At 36.4% G+C, this 16,543-nt stretch overlaps 1 protein-coding gene across 1 annotated transcript in view; it reads left to right on the forward strand.

Moving 5' to 3' along the window:
* LOC150100977 (protein grainyhead-like) overlaps positions 1–16,543 on the forward strand; it is a 267,013-nt gene that overhangs the window by 198,144 nt on the left and 52,326 nt on the right. The window contains exon 15 of the mRNA XM_090401949.1: positions 16,357–16,469. Within this exon, the coding sequence (XP_090258075.1) occupies positions 16,357–16,469 (113 nt within the window). The remainder of the gene's footprint in view (positions 1–16,356; positions 16,470–16,543) is intronic.

The raw sequence follows: 16,543 nt of genomic DNA on the forward strand, positions 1-16,543 counted from the left end.
TGTGGGATATTTCCCCACTCTTCTGTGAGAGCAATTTTGAGCTCTTAAAGCGATCATAGTGGCACCAGTCGAGCAGAAACGTGCCTACCTAAAGCATCCCAGGCATATTCGATTACAATCCAGTGAACAGGCAGGCCAGTCAATCCGTTCAATACCTTCTTCCTCAAGCCAAAAACTCTTGTACCAAATTTTCATGGTGTGGACGAACATTGTCATCCATAAAAATGAATTTTTGGCCAATTGCAGCAGCATATGGACAAACTATAGGTTCCAAAATCTCATCATGATACCTTTGGGCTGTTAAGGATCAGTTTCTGATAAAATAGAGATCACTATGGCCACCTATACTTATTCCAGCCCATACCATCAAACTCCTGCCTTGATGTTTGGGGTCTTTCACAAACAAACTATGGATCATTTCTTGTTCCACTTTCATGCCATATCAAGATACGTCGGTTATCTGGTTGCAGACTGAACCTGGACTCGTCACTAAAAAGTACACGAGCCCAATCCTCATTTGTGCCTGTACCCAAATTCTTTGGCCTCTTTTGTGATATGCAGTAAGTGGAATGCAAACCATTGGCCTTCGAGCATATAAACCTATGGCATGAAGACGATTTCAACATTTCCTGTCTCCAGAAAGCGATTCCATCATCATCATCAAATTCCTGCCATGTACCCTCAAGGGGTGTACAGGATATGATGGTACTGCTTGAAAAAAATTACATCATTATTAATTTCCGATCTACAATTTTCCTCCAAATCAGTCTGTTACTTGTCAAGACTCCAACATTATCAGATCTTATATTTCTATCGTCTAAGGCACTTTATACCGTATCAATCCACCTATATCTTGGTCTTCCTCTGGGTTGTTTTGCTGCCAACCTGGCAGAGAACACTTGTTTTGCTAATCTTTCTTCACCCATTCTGTTTAAATGACCATACCACCTGAGATTAGCTCTGCTAACACATTCCTGGATGCTGACAATGTCAAGTTCTTTCCTAATATCCTCATTTTTAATATGATATTGCCATTGATGCCATCTGTTCACGCCTATAATCTTTCTCAGGACTCTCATATCTGCAATCACTAGTCCTTGGTCAAGTGTTTTACTTCTGACCCAGCTCTCAGATCCATAAGTTAAAACTGGTTTGAACACTGTCTTGTATACAGCTAATTTCGTGTTCCAACTAATTTGTCTCTTATTCCATATGAATTTATTCATTTGACTTCCTACCATACCAGCTTTGTTGATTCTGTTGTCTATTTCTATATTTAATTTACCATCTTCAGTAAAAATCTTGCCTAAATAGCTGAAATGTTTTACTTGTTCCACAGGTTCTCCATTCACAACACAGTTGACATTTTCAATGATTCTGCCTATTTTCATTGTCTTTGTCTTTTTATTGCTGACCTTCATACCATATCTATTACAACATCTATTCAGTTTAGTCAGAGAATCTTGCAGACTTGTAGTGGATTTATTTAGAAGTATAACATCATCCTCATAAAGCAAAGAGCTGACATTAACATCTCCAATTTTGATATCATGTTTAATACCACTTTCCTTCATAATGTGATCCATATAGATTAATGAATAACAGAGGCGATAATGTACATCCTTGTCTCGCACCAGATTTAACATTAAACCATCTTCTTTTACTTCCTTCAATTCTAACTGCTGACTTACAACTCAAATAAGTATTGCTTGATATAATGCCCCATTGACATCATATAACTGCAGCGTATTGAATAGCTTCTCTTTTGGCACCTTGTCATATGCCTTTTCCAAATCGACAAAACTTAAATACAGATCTTTGTTATATTCCCATGCTTTCTCAAACTATTTGTCGTAAACTGAAGATATGATCCTGACAGCCTCTATTTGGCCTGAATCCAGCTTGTTCTTCACCAAGCTTTTCTTCCACAATTCTTCTCAACCGATTCTCAAGTATACTTGCATAGATCTTGCCAGGAACACTCAGTAGGGAAATACCTCTATAATTCTCACATGCAGTTTTATTTCCCTTTTTATATATGGGTACTATGAGAGCTCTACTCCAATCATTGGGAATTCATCCCTCTGTCCAGGCTTTCTGAACTATACAGTGCAGCCACTGTAAGACTCTTATACCACCATACTTCAGCATTTCTGGTCGAATATCATCTACTCCTGCTGCCTTTCCACATTTCAAGCCTTTGATGGCTTTTTCTACTTCAAGTATGGATATGTATTCCTGACTGCATGCCTGGTCAGTGTTTTTTACCACTGTGCTGTCATCACTGCTTGTTTCATTTAGCAGTTTTTCAAAGTAATTACTCCATACTTCAAGGATATCTTTTTCTCCCATTTTCATGTCACCTTTATCATCTCTAACTCCTTTTACAGCACTCTTTCCTCCATTCCTAAGCTTCTTCAACAACCTCCAGAATATTTTGCCACCTTCTTGATATTTATTTTATATATTCTTGCCAAAGTCCTCCCATGACTTTTGTTTAGCTAGTTTTACACAGTGTTTAGCATTCTTGCATTTGTCTCTGTATTCTCTAAGAGCACAAGCTGACTTATTTGACAGGAACTTTTGATATGCTTTCTTCTTTTCCTTCACTGCCTCTTTAACTTCCTGTGTCCACCAGGGAGTTCTGATTTTTTTATCCTGACAGACAACCTCACCACATGCCTCTCTCGCAGAATCAATGTTTTCTTCAGAGTTTGCCACTGAATCTCCAAGGTTTGATTCCTGTTCTCAAACTCTTTCATTTTTTCTTCAATAATCTTTGTGTATTTTAGTCTACAGTTCACATATGAGAGCTGCTCAACTTTTATTTGCTTTAAAACTTTCTTACATGTTATTCTGTTCAATATGAAATTCAATTTTATCCTGCTCAAGACTAAATAGTGATCACTTCCAATTTCAAATCCTCTGTACACTCAGGTGTCCTGCACCAGGGAGAAAACATCACTATCAACAATAATATAGTCAGTGAGACTTTTCTTATTCCTTGCTCTTCTCTCCATGTGAATTTGTGCACATTTTTATGTTGGAACATGGTGTTAGTAATAACCAGTCCATGTCCTGAGCTGAAATCCAACAGATATTTGCCATTATTATTAGCTTTGCTCTTTTCTCCAAATTTTCCCAAAATATTTTTGTATGTCTGACAATCACTTCGTACTCTGCTATTTAGATCCCCAACAAGGACCAACTTTTCATTTTTCATTGTGTCTGTTGCTTTTTCTAAAGCCTCAAAAAACTCCTCCACTTCTACCTTAGTAGAACCTTCTGTGGGACCATAGGCACAAATAAGTCTCATTGTCCAGTTCCTCATTCTCATATTTGCCCACATTACTCTACTTGAGACTGACTGCCATTCAATAAGATTAACCTCGTATTTTGTGTTGAATACTATGGCTACTCCTTCTTTTCCTTGATTGTCATTGCCTGAATATAACATTTTGTATTTATTGCTCAGAAAGATCTCACCAGTTTTGGTCTTTTTTGTTTCAGTCACTCCTATTATGTCGATCTGGCACTTATCTAATTCTTTAGCTAGCTCCATTTCTTTGCCATTCAGGCTTCTTACGTTGATAGTACTGATCTTTAAGTCTGGTGATGTTGAGTTGGGGGTTTGTTTTCAGATTGGTTCCAGTAGCTGACTTTTCGCTGTTCACCCTGGTTCCCTGGCAAAAACAACGGGGGCCTTGTTTATCCGGGCAACGCCCCAGCCGGCATGAAATTTTGTCATGTTGTACCATCATTTTTTATTTGGGTTTAACCAATAAGAATACAATTTGGTCGGCTAAATCCCAAATTGCCAGCCCATCCTCGTTCGTTCAGTATCCAAGTAGATACTCAACAGGGTGCACCATGAGAAGGTGAGGATTGGACATTAGGTCAGAAGCCCTGGTTGGTTCTCCGCATTCCTTTAAAGGCTATGTGGAGGTCTCCTCTCAGTTATACAGCTTTAAGAAAGCGATTCCGAAGTTGTGAAATTACGCTTTGAGATGCACAGCATGCTTGAGCATTATTAATTTGTGTTTGTCCAGCTTCTAATCAACCAATGGCTCTCCAAGCCATGGATTCCAGGATATCATGTTGCTCTGCCATTTTTAACAAAATAATGGGTGGTACATAAGTTTACAATTGAAGTGATAATTATGCACACTGTGGAAGTGAGTGCAACAAGCCATGCTTTTATATCCCCCACATGCTAATACGGCTAAGACAACACATTTTGACAAGTCTTAACATAATTTTGTATGTAGTTGCATGTTCTACACTGTTGTATGTTAAGAATATTTTAAAATAAACATGTTACATTTGTAAATTATTTTATAACTTTATAATTTACAAGAAAACCAAAATATCCCCCAATTGTTTTGAGCAGTGTAATAGTATTAAAATTATTGCTACTTCATGTTACTCTTTTTGACACATCCCTGTACAAAGAGATTGACAAAACTGAATACTAATACTGTTTCAGAAATAAGAGACTGAAATTTAGAAGACTACTGTATATGCTAACCTCTTGCTACAGCAAACCTCTGGGGATGAAAGGAATAGATATTGGATGGTTTACTATACTGAATTTCATTTTATTATATGGCACATCCAGAAATTAAGGTATGTTCAGAATTTACTGCCAAATGAGAGGGGGGAGCTGCACATTGTGTGGTAGCATAGAGTGACTCCTTGGCTAGCTGTTGACCATTTTACTTTCATCGTGTTATCATTTGTTGTCTTTTATGAATAATTTATAATTAGTGCTGTGATAAAAAAAATTCTGCCGATTGTGAGGTTTGTGATATGATAGTTTTTCTCGGCAGAAAACAATAGTGTTGCAGAAATTCACTAACGACTTTGTAAGGTTTACAGGCAATACATAATGAGTGGCAGTAAGATTAACACAATGGTGTCATTTGTTTAAAAGGTGCATCAATATAAATTATAATGTGTTCATATGAAACGCTCATTAGTTGGCCAGGTGTGGTGACAGACGATTTGGTGGAAAGAGTAAAACGAAAGTTCGTAAGATCATCGTTTCACAATTATGAACGTTGTCTGACAGCTATTCATGAAATTGTGACAGAAAAGCTGGGGTATAAGAAATTGTGTGCCAGATGAGTCCCAAAAATGCTGACCGATTGCATAAACAGCAACAAGTGTAATCAGCTCAAAAAATGTTGGAGTGTTATGAAAATGAAGGAGATGAACTTTTTTCTCATATCGTGACTGGTAACAAAATGTAGATTTTGTACACAAACATTGAGTCAAACAGCAATCAATGCAGTGGCACCATTTATAGTCTCCAAAAGCAAAAAAATTCAAACGGGCACTGTTAGACAAAAAAATGTCTACTTAGCACAATCAGCAAAAAGTTAGTTAGTGTTTCACATGATTTGACACGAGAAAAAGCATTATGTTATACAGCAATCCCTCGATTAATGTGCCTAATGCGTTCTTTAAAACAGGTGCATTAATCGAAAATGCACTAATCGAATATAATAACCTATGGGGAAAAGTATAATTCGTTCCTTAAATTTCTTTTTTGATCCTTAATTTTTTTTTTTAATAAAATAATTAGGGTATGTCTCAGGGCCTAGTTAAAAGAAAATCATGAAGCTGAAGGACAATAAAGCATATTCAGAATATAAATTTATTATTCTACTTCTTAACAAAGAATTGAGCTAAAGTAGTTTGGCAGGCATTCTGTTTCTTTTTTTTCCCATGCAACTTGATGGTATGGCCCTGTTGCCTCTTCTACTACTTCTGCAAATTTTACTACTTCTCTCTTAATGAGGATCAACCTCTAAGCATTGCTATTTAAAATCTTTGATTGTACGAAAAATATTTTAATTGTTTCTGTGAAATCTCTTTGGGCATGTCAGTGATTAGATTTTCTTCATATTCTTCAGGATCTTCCCACTGTGCATCTAAATTTAGCAAGTTAGAATTACTCAATTTCTCAGAATGAGATTTAATTAACTTATATTCATTTGAAAAGGCTCTAAAATCATTTGCACAATGTGGAAGAATGTGCTTCCAAATGGCTCACATATTGCTATATAGCAGTAAGTTCTTTCGACTTTGCAACTTTATAACCAGGTTAGATTTCTCTGATTTGGCCAGAAAAGTCTTGGAAGGCATTCACTTCCAAAAAAAGGCCAGTTTCATCGACATTAAACATTTGTTGGTCACAATAACTCCCTTCTTCCACAATTTTCTTCAAAATCTCTGGATAATTTGCGGCCACCTCGTTATCTACACTTGCAGCTTCGCCTGTGATTAGAACATTATGTAGGCTATTTGTAGGCCCCTGAAAGAAAAGGGCTATCATTGATAGCCCTTTCTTTCAAGGTTGCAAAGAGACAATGCTTTTGATTTAATAAGGCCAGTGCTTAGGATCTGTTTTTTGTTACAATCTTTGATCCATGTAGAAAGGTCGCTCGAATTCAATCATTATAATACTTTGATTTCGAGTGGTCTGCATGCATGATGAACTTGAAACAGCATTACATTTCTCTTTGCATTCAGCAGCTTTCCTTAAAATTGCTCTTACAGTCAATTCACCCATCTTCATGTTCTTGTCCTATCTTTGCTCTGGACTCCCCTTGTTGATTTATTTTTATTATTTCAAGTTTCTCTTCCAGTGAGATTACTTTTCGAATCATTTTCACACTTTTATTTTTTTTGCTCACTAATTAAATTCTTTTATTCATGATGAAAGGTTGGAAAAATACTTTAAAATCAAAAAAAAAAAAAAAAAAAAAACAGTAAGGAAAACAATTGCAAAGGAGGCACGAGATATGATCAGCGAAATGCTATGTAATTAGCAGACGACATAAATTTTGGCAGTAAATTTGGAACATTGTGTACATGGAAATAGTGTAGTACTGTATGCCATTAAAAATAACTTTGTAAAATGTTTTAAATCGGTAACTAAATTATTTCATCTTGGCGAGTGATTTTTTTGAATAGTTGGGCATAAAAAATGTACAGATAGAAAATTTTTAAAATCTGTAACATTTATTTTTAAGATGTATATCGGCACACTAATCTAATTTTAGAGATGCACTAATCGGAGACTCATTAATCGAGGGATTACTGTACTGGTGAATTTTTTGCTTCAATTCTGGATGAATGTTTCACTAAATGAATTTCTGCCCACTTGAAATCTCTACTGCAACAATACAAACACAAAAAATCAACTTGGGTGAAACAGCACTTCAGGTGTAATAAGATGATGTAATTCTGAGGAGGAAGTTCATTTTTAACTAGTGTCAGACCAGTATGCTGCCAACACTAACCCTTGTTTTTAATAATCAAGACAAGCTGAAAGTTTTTCACTTGGTTATACTATAAATTAAAGATACCAAGAAATTATATTCTTGGTTTAATCCTTTAATCCAAGTGCATGCAAACATTGCTTACAAGTAACTTGACGACTGGGCTACTTGTATATAGAAGCTAATGACTTCACATCACTTGCCTTAGCATCCCATAATGCAGAGCACATATCCTTACAGACATGTATAATACTATGTATTATGGGAAGAGTCACTACCCTGACTGGTTTTGACCATTATTGAGGTCTCATCAGTGGGAATCAGACTCAGAAGTAATACCAAGGTAGAATATTAATATCCACCCATTCTTGTATCCTCTTTTTGACCAAATTATCCAGTATATTTACCACTACTCCTGAGATACTGATTGTCTATAATTTGCAACTGCAGTCTTAGAACCTTCCTTACATAGGGGAATTATTTTGCTCTTTTTCCACTCCCTTTGAACTCTACCAAAGATGACACTTAAATTAATGAGCCTAATACCACAAAACCCAAGCTGATATCCATCTAATTCCAGAACTGTATTTACAGTGAGATTCTGCAATATCCTAAGAACCCCCACTTCATCCAACTCTGTTCCCACATGTCTCTGTCACATATGTCACGGCATTAATCTCACTTGAATGATATACCCTTGCAAAGTGGTTACTCAATAATTTAACTATTTTATCTGGTTCCTTCACCTCATGACCATTAGCACTCATTAAGGTTATTCTTCCTCTTACTTGCCACATAATAAAAGAACACTTTGGGATTTACTTTGAATTTCTTGCTAATTTCTTCTGACGATCTGATTTCGCCTTCCTACTGGGAACTATATTGTTTAACCTCTATATCAATGACATTGTCAGTGGATTGCAGGGGGATATTCAGTTGTTTGTGGATAATGTGAAGCTGGGAAGGGTTATTAGTAATAGTGCAGATGTGGTAGCCCTGCAAGAGACTTTGAATAAGCTAGACAGATGAACAAATGAATGGGGATGTCAGTTTAATGCAGCAAAATGTAAGGTCTTGAGGTTTGGGACACATCGATGGGATGCTGCATACTCTATTGGAGGAGCTATACTGGAGGAAGTAGGGGAGACAAGAGATCTGGGGTTGATGATTGATAGAAACCTGAAATTCAGGGGACATATTGCAAAAGGTGGCAAAGGTAACACAGAGGATTGCTGCAATAATGAGAAGGACGCTGACCTGCAGAGATAAGAGTTATCATTCCATTGTATAAGACTTAGACTATTGTTCTCAGATTTGGTCCCCAGGATTGAAAGGGGATAAATTAGCTGTGGAAAGGGTACAAAGGCAGATAACAAAGATGGTTTCAGGACTGTACAATGTTAATTACAGGGTTGACACTGGGGAGTTCTTTCGCTTGGTTGAACAGCAGGAAGGAGTCATGACAAGGGGCCATCCCTGAAAATTACGAAAGGAAACTGTGAGTAAGAGGATGAGGAATGGTTTCTTTGCATGGAGGGTGGTTGAACCGTGGAATGCATTGCCTGATAGAGTGGTGAGAGCGAGAACAGTCAATGAGTATAAAGAGTAGTATGATAGACTTCGTGTTTCCTAGGAAGGACCTCCCGTGATGAGTCTTGACTCCTTGGAGGCCTAAAGAATAATAATAATTATCGTACTGGTTACCATTCTTCCTTCCTTTGCAGGGTTTTATGCCATAGCACAGTTTCAAGCTTCCTCCTAAGCTTGCCATAATCACCTGCCTTGTAGTTCCACATATAGCCCTCTTGATAGAATATTTGTCATGTTGTACAATCTCCCAAGTCAAGACCTTTCTCCAATCGGAGGCAATATGGCCACCTTAGTTATAGATAGCTCTTCTGATTCTATGACCAGGTCCAATACTCTTGCACCTTGAGTCCTATCCAGCATGTTGCTTCAAGTAATTATCTCTCAGTAGGTGTATAAATTCCATTTCCTTCCAGCCATGTGATCTCTCTTCCTTCCAATCTATATCTCCATAGTTGAAGTTCTCCATAATAATCACTTGATCTGCACTCACTGCACTAATTTGCTGATGTACATCTTCCAGATCATTCCTGGACCCCTCCCCTGGCCCATAGCAGCAACAACCATATATTTTGTCTTATTCGCCTTGATCTCACAGCAGACTGCCTCAAATGAACAACCACCTTCTTGCCTGTCTCTTATGCTGTCTTCCCTGAAAATACTAAATTCTTCACATTCTATCACTGTAACTATTTAATCTACTGTTAGCTAAGTATCACGAATGCCTATAACTTTTGCCAAGGTTGCACTAGCCAATATCAAAAACTCCTCCTTCTTTCTGATACTGCAAGTATCAGTATATAGAAAGTGCAGAATCTCTTTAAGCACCCACCCATACTTATTTTCTGAATTGACTACCCTATTTAATATTTTTGCTTGAGAGACTAGATTCTGCACTTGTTGGTCATTCTCGCACTCACTCGGCAGTGTTTTCACACACATTCACCTGCATTCACCCTAATTGCTTAAGTTTTTCTGAATTTGTGCTTCAGCATGCTCAGTGAACAAAACTCTCTCTTGACACCTAACACACCAAAACCATTTAGGTACCGTTCGTCAGCAGTATACAAATCCTTCTTTCATCAAAATCAGACCATAGGTCCACAAATTCATAGCAGGTTTACCTGAGAAGTCTGAGTAAGACAACAAGTAGGGTCACTAGAGTGAGCACTGGTTGCCACAGAAAATGTTTGGTGTATTGTATAGAATTGCTTCTCATTGTGTTGCTAAAAACTACAAAGACTACTTGCTTTGAAGCCTGCTAATAAAGACACAAGATATAAATTTTGTTGCAGACTCCAGGAAATTATTGACAGTGATGAGACAACAAATAACATTCATGTATGGTGATGAAGCTACATTCCATCTCTGTAGCAAGATCATTCTCCACAACATTTACTTCTAGGATACCAAGAATCAACACAGATTCATATATGACATGGCAGTCCAAAACAATTGTTTCTGTGCAGTAATTATGGAAAAGATATAAAGCCCATTGCTTTTTTGGCAAAAACATTGACAGGTATAATCCACCTTGATATGCTGACTGAATGATTACCATATCTACAACAGAATTGTGCTCTGCAATGCTGGAGTTTTTGAACCAGTCTTCTACGTGCTAGATTAATCAGACTACCAAAAACAGATGTCTACTCCAGATACCTATGCCCTTCCATGTTTAAATGCAGTCCATCTCTTGCATATAGCTTTCTGTTTTCAAATGCAATCCAAGCATCTACATATTCCAGACCTGTCTTTTGACATATTCTTGCTATAATGTCATTCATTATAGGCTGCTCTCCTTCTTAACTCTGCATTCACTATCTTCACTCTCATACTTTTCTGCTGCAGGTTCTAGCAATAAACTAAAATCTCTCACCATCCAATTTACACTACCTCTCAGATTATTTGTACCAACCATCACTATCATATCATCCAGATATTTGCCTCACTGTATGGCCATAGAGATACTATCATTCTGAGAGGCAGTACTCCTTTAACATTCTATTCTGCACACCACAACTCATTGAATCTCCATCCATCAATCTCTTTACAGATCCAATTATTCTTTGCTCCCCTGCATCCCTCACACTTTGTCCTCCAATATTCTCTCTTCTTGCTCTCCCACTTATCTGCCTTCTGCACCTTTACTCTCCTGTACTCTTGACTTTGTCATTCTCTCTCGCTCTTCTCATTCCCACAACTTTTTCTCTCTCACTTCTTGTTCATCTCAATCAGCCTTTCAAGCCTTTTAATTTCTTCCTTAACATGAGTCAACTCATTTTTCTTACTCTCCACTTCCTCTCTCAGTTATTTCTCTTTTCCATTGCAATGTTTATAATTACTCATTGTTTAATGTTCTGTAACAAGTGTTTTTGCACTCTAAGGATGCTAATTTGAAATGCAGTGAAATATCAGTCATGCTTAATAAATTACCTTTTTTTGTTGTTGTTGCCTGTGCTGTGAACTCAACATATAAAAATCTCGGTGTGTAAGGAAACTTGCTCGGTCAAGTGAATGGAAGTCCTGGGTTCTTTCATTATATGATGATGAAAAAATAAGAAGTGGAGATGATTATAATGACTGTGGCAAAGTGTTAAGTAAATTACTTAATAAACAGCACTCTATTAATGCATTTCATACTGGTTAGAGTAATTATGTACAGAACATGAGGGCTTGGATAGAGATAAACTTGAGAACAGTATTAGCATTGAATGATAATTCCATGTATTTTTAAGGAATGATTAAGGAGTTAATAATGCTTTTAACTTATAATAAGAAAAATCTCAAAGGAAGAAGAAGAGTAAAATAGCACCATGCACAAAAGTGGTACTATAACAAAGTTTCAAATACAGACCAGGGAGTATATTTGGAGTAGTGATTAAGGTGTTCAAAAGGTTGATCAGAATACTGGATATGGGATGATGCTGAATTCTCTTGGTTTTCCTTGGAGGTTGGTAGGCTTGTTAAAGGGAAAGGGAGCTGTTTTAGTAATTTATTATATTTTACAATAAAATGACTGAAGTATTTTATGAGAAAGAGGTAAATGCAACAGTAATTTTGAGTTATTTAATGGATTGTCATATAGAAGTTGATGTTGAGGGAAGTAGTAGAATTAAACTTTAAAAAAAAATGAATAAAATCAACTCCATATGTGAAAAGTTGAAAATCTGTAGCACATAAGTGCTGGAGGTGTATGTTTGGGGGGGGGGGGGGAAGAAATCTAACAAATATCAATAAGTATATTTCATTTGAGGTTATTGTCAGCATCCAGGAATGCGTTAGCAGAGCTAATCTCAGGTGGTATGGTCACTTAAACAGAAAAACAGAATGGGCGAGGAAAGATTAGCAAAACAAGTGTTCTCTGCCAGGTTGGCAGGAAAATGACCCAGAGGAAGACCAAGATATAGGTGGATTGATACGGTACAAAGTGCCTTAGACGATAGAAATATAAGATCTGATAATGTTGGAGTCTTGACAAGTAACAGACTGATTTGGAGGAAAATTGTAGATAGGAAGTTAGTAATGATGTAATTTTTTTCATGTAGTACTGTCATATCCTGTACACCTCTTGAGGATACATGGCAGGAATTTGATGATGATGATGAAATTTACTTATGAATATAACCTTTGAATGACAAGCATAAATTAAAGAAATTATATCAACATCAGCTTGCATAACATGACCAAACTACATCAACTTCTGTTTAGTAATCATCGCCTCCAAGGAGCATTCTGTCTTTATATTCTCTAAAGACTTCTTATTGGTCATTATTGCAGTCCATGGGATTCTTAATAGTCTCCTCCACACCCATAATTCAGATGAATTAATTTGCTTTCTGCCTTTTTTCTTAATAATTCAGCTTTCACATCTATATATCTGAAGTTAGCTAACCTCAAATAGAGGAAATGTTTAACCTCCTCAGAAATTCAGATTTCTACTCATAAAAGGCATATAGCTAAGCTAGAAAATACATGCAGTTAACAGGCATCACTTACTTGCTTCATAGCCTTAGTTGCAGATGGTCCTCCAATTAATTTTCTATCCAAATGTTGTTGTTTATGATTATATCAGAACAACTAAGAGGTTCCAGTAGAGACCAAATGCAGAATTTTTTTTCAATGCTCTTCTAATCTTTAATAACAGTAGTGGGTCTCAAATCAGGTGATGAAAATAATCTACCACTCAAAGGACATTTACAAATGCCACAATCTTATCTTTGATATACAGTCATCCCTCGACTTAGGTCGGGGTTCCATTCCATCCAGCAGGATGCAAGTTGGTTTGGACGTAAGTCGATACATTAAATCAACAGAGACTGCTTAATGGAGGGAGGTTGCAGGTGAATGCACTGTTGCCACTGCGCATGATGCATTGTTGCTAAATAGAAACCTTTTTACTTTATGCTTACTTGCATCTTGTTCGAAAGTAGAACCAAGAATGTTATTTATTCCCTTATGGGATCATGGATGTATCTTCGAGCAGATGTAAGTCGAGGGATGGCTGTAATTTGAAACTTATTCCTGTTTTTTAAGTTTCAGTAATCATCAAATCATTTGTCAAATTTTTCTGGAAGAATGACTATCTGGAACAATGAGAAATAAATAATTAAATAAATTATTAACATTGTCAGTAACAATATATTCACAATATATGTAATAAATATTTAATTATTAAATTATTTATTTCATTCCTTGTTCCACATAGTTATTCTTATAGAAAATTTAGACATGTTCAATAATACTCCTCTTTATATAACAGCTTTGTTTATTTGTTCAAACAAACAAAGGAAAAAAGAGGTGTTTCAACAAATGTTTGCAACACCTCTTCTTGGTATAAAAGTTGCTTAACTATGTCTCCCTTACTAGTTTTTTCTCTTATACAAAAAACTGGATGTATCACCAATCCTGAATTGTAAATTGCATGCTGTTATAAGGAGATGCTACAGCAACAAAGGCAAAGACGTAAAACGTCTTTGCCTTTCATTTCTAAGCATTGTACTATTGTTAGCATCGCGCAAATCTTTGTCCAGAAATTGTTGCCTTTATAGACTACAAATTCCAGGTTTCTCTCTCTTATCATAGAATACTGGTTCTCAAGTGGAATATGTCCATAATATTTTCTCAGATCCAGAAATCTAAGCGCTTGCTCTTATGTCATCAATTCTGTTTATATTGGCAAGTAAGAAAAAGAATAATTATGGCAGGTTGACATTGCTGGATAGTCATGGCAGCAGAGTGAGAGATGCAAAGGATATAGTGGAATTATTGAATGAGCACTTTATTAGTGTATGTCATATTGGTGTAAATGATGTGCAATATATAGAAGGGAGACAAGTATTAGGAGAATTGGAGAAAGAATCTGAGGTGTACAGGTGTTGATTTTCAAGGTCAAAAGTTTCCATTATAGACCAGTCTATTCTGTATAACTGAAGTTGTAGTCAAGGTGTAGAAAAAGTGGTTAGGAATAAAATACAAGATTAGGTTGATGGACTTGGTATTCTTTATGATAGTGAGCATCAATTTGTAAAAGGTAGGTCTTGTTTTAGCAATTTAATTGCATTTTATGATAAGGTAACGAGTATGTTAGTTAAGGGAGAATCGTATATAGTGATATTCTTGGACTTTGTAAAGGCGTTTGATAGATTACCACATGATACACTGATGTACAAGTTGTAGAGAATAGGAAAATAGATTGGTGATTTACTCTCTGAACAATACTAACAAATTGTGTATGATGGAGCAGTGTCTCAAAAAAGGAAAGTAACCAGTGGCATTCCCCAGGGTTCTTTTCTTGAGACTCCTGCTGTTTAACTTGTTTGTAATGATATATCATGTGGAATGAATGACTGGGGATCTTCAGCTGTTTGCTGATGATGCAAAGTTGGGGAGAATTATAATCGCACTGCTGATGTTAATTCCCTTCAGGAAGATTCGAGTAGACTTTTAGCTTGGACAAAGGAGCGGGGTTGTAGTATTAATATTAATAATTGCAAAGTGGTGCATTTTGGAGTGCAGAAATATAAGGCTGTGTATTATATTGATGGTGCTGTACTGCAGGAAATGAATGAGATTTAGGAGTGATGGTTGATAAAGTGAAGTTTGAAGAGCATATAGCAAGTTTTGCAAAGACGACACATTGTAGTGCTGCTGTGATAAGAAATAATCTAACATGTAGGGATAAGGAGGTGGTTGTGGCAAAGTATAAAGCACTGATCAGACCACACTTGGACTATTGTGCTCAGATTTGGTCACCTAGTTTTCAGCGTGATTTGGAAACATTGGAGAAGGTCCAGAGACACGTGACTGACAATATCAGGACTTTGGAATGCTGGCTATTGAGAGAGAGGTTGAAGAAATATGGATTGCAGAGTTTGGTGGATAGGAGAAAAGGAGGTGATATGATAGAGACATTTAAGTTAGTGAGAAGATGTTGTTATTATTATTATTATTATTATTTGACACCTCCAGGGAGTCCAAAGACTCATCGAGGGAAGGCACCTGCTCTACAACTCTGTCTCCACCAACTGACTGCAACTACACCTATGATACCTAGTGCCAGCCATCACCACTAGTTTTTCTACAGACAATCACAACATCCATGCCCACGGTGGGATTCGAACCTGCAGCCTTTTGGCTGGAGAGCGGATAGATATGCTAACCACTCGGCCAGCCAGGCCGGCAGGATGTTATCAGATTAATCTAGTAGGTATTATAAAAAGAGTAGAAAGTAAGAGGAAATAAACCAGAGGCCATCCCTGGAAGTTATGCAAGCATGGGGTGAAGAGGGTGTACGAGGAGTAAATTTCTTACATGGGGAATTGTCAGTGAATGGAATGCATTACCAGTGTGTTGTTAATGCAAGGAGTGTTACAGATTTTAAGATTCAGTATGATAATTATGTTGTCAGTTGAATAACCCTACCACAGTTAGTCTGCTGACTACTCCATGGAAGGTGCAATAATAATAATAACAATAATTATTATTGAGTGTGACAATACTCTCACTGATTCACTCCATCTACATTTTGAACATAAAGATGTTCATGTTTTACGGACTTTCATTGGAATTGTTCATTTAAACAGTTTTGATAATTCTAGTATATTATTCTAAACTTCTTAAAATATAGAAATCAATTAAACACCATCCATTTACAGTTAAGTTGCACGTTGACTTAATCTAGTCAATCTTGAGCACGGCAACGCCATGAGCTAGAACTTTATTCATTTCTTCCTGTTCATGCACCAGATGGATCAGATTGTCATATAGGGTCTTGATATTCCATCATTATCCTTTTATGACACTTTTACTCCATTAAAAAAAATATATAACCAAAATTAAGAAATATATGAGCTGATCTGTCATTATGTGAAAAGTAAAGTAATAGTAATACTCACTGTCTTTATTAGCAGTTTTTATGTCGGGAAAAGTTTAATATTTTTCTATTTGTAAAAATGGTAAAAGAAATTTGATATCATAGAACTAACAGTCTCCTATTGGGACCCAGTGCTGTTATATGCAAAACGAGCTGATGAAGATGTCTTTTATCCACTTCACTTGATTCCACCTTCTGTAGCTGGCCTTATAAAGGCGGTAAGTTTTTGAGTATTAATAGAAATATTAACTAAAAGATGATAATAATAATAAAATAAAATAGTAATAGTTTT

Source organism: Typopeltis vanoorti, chromosome 12 (genome assembly GCF_054136105.1).
Source record: "Typopeltis vanoorti isolate ZY-2024b chromosome 12, IOZ_Tvanoo_1.0, whole genome shotgun sequence".
NCBI classification, from domain to species: Eukaryota; Metazoa; Arthropoda; class Arachnida; order Uropygi; family Thelyphonidae; genus Typopeltis; species Typopeltis vanoorti.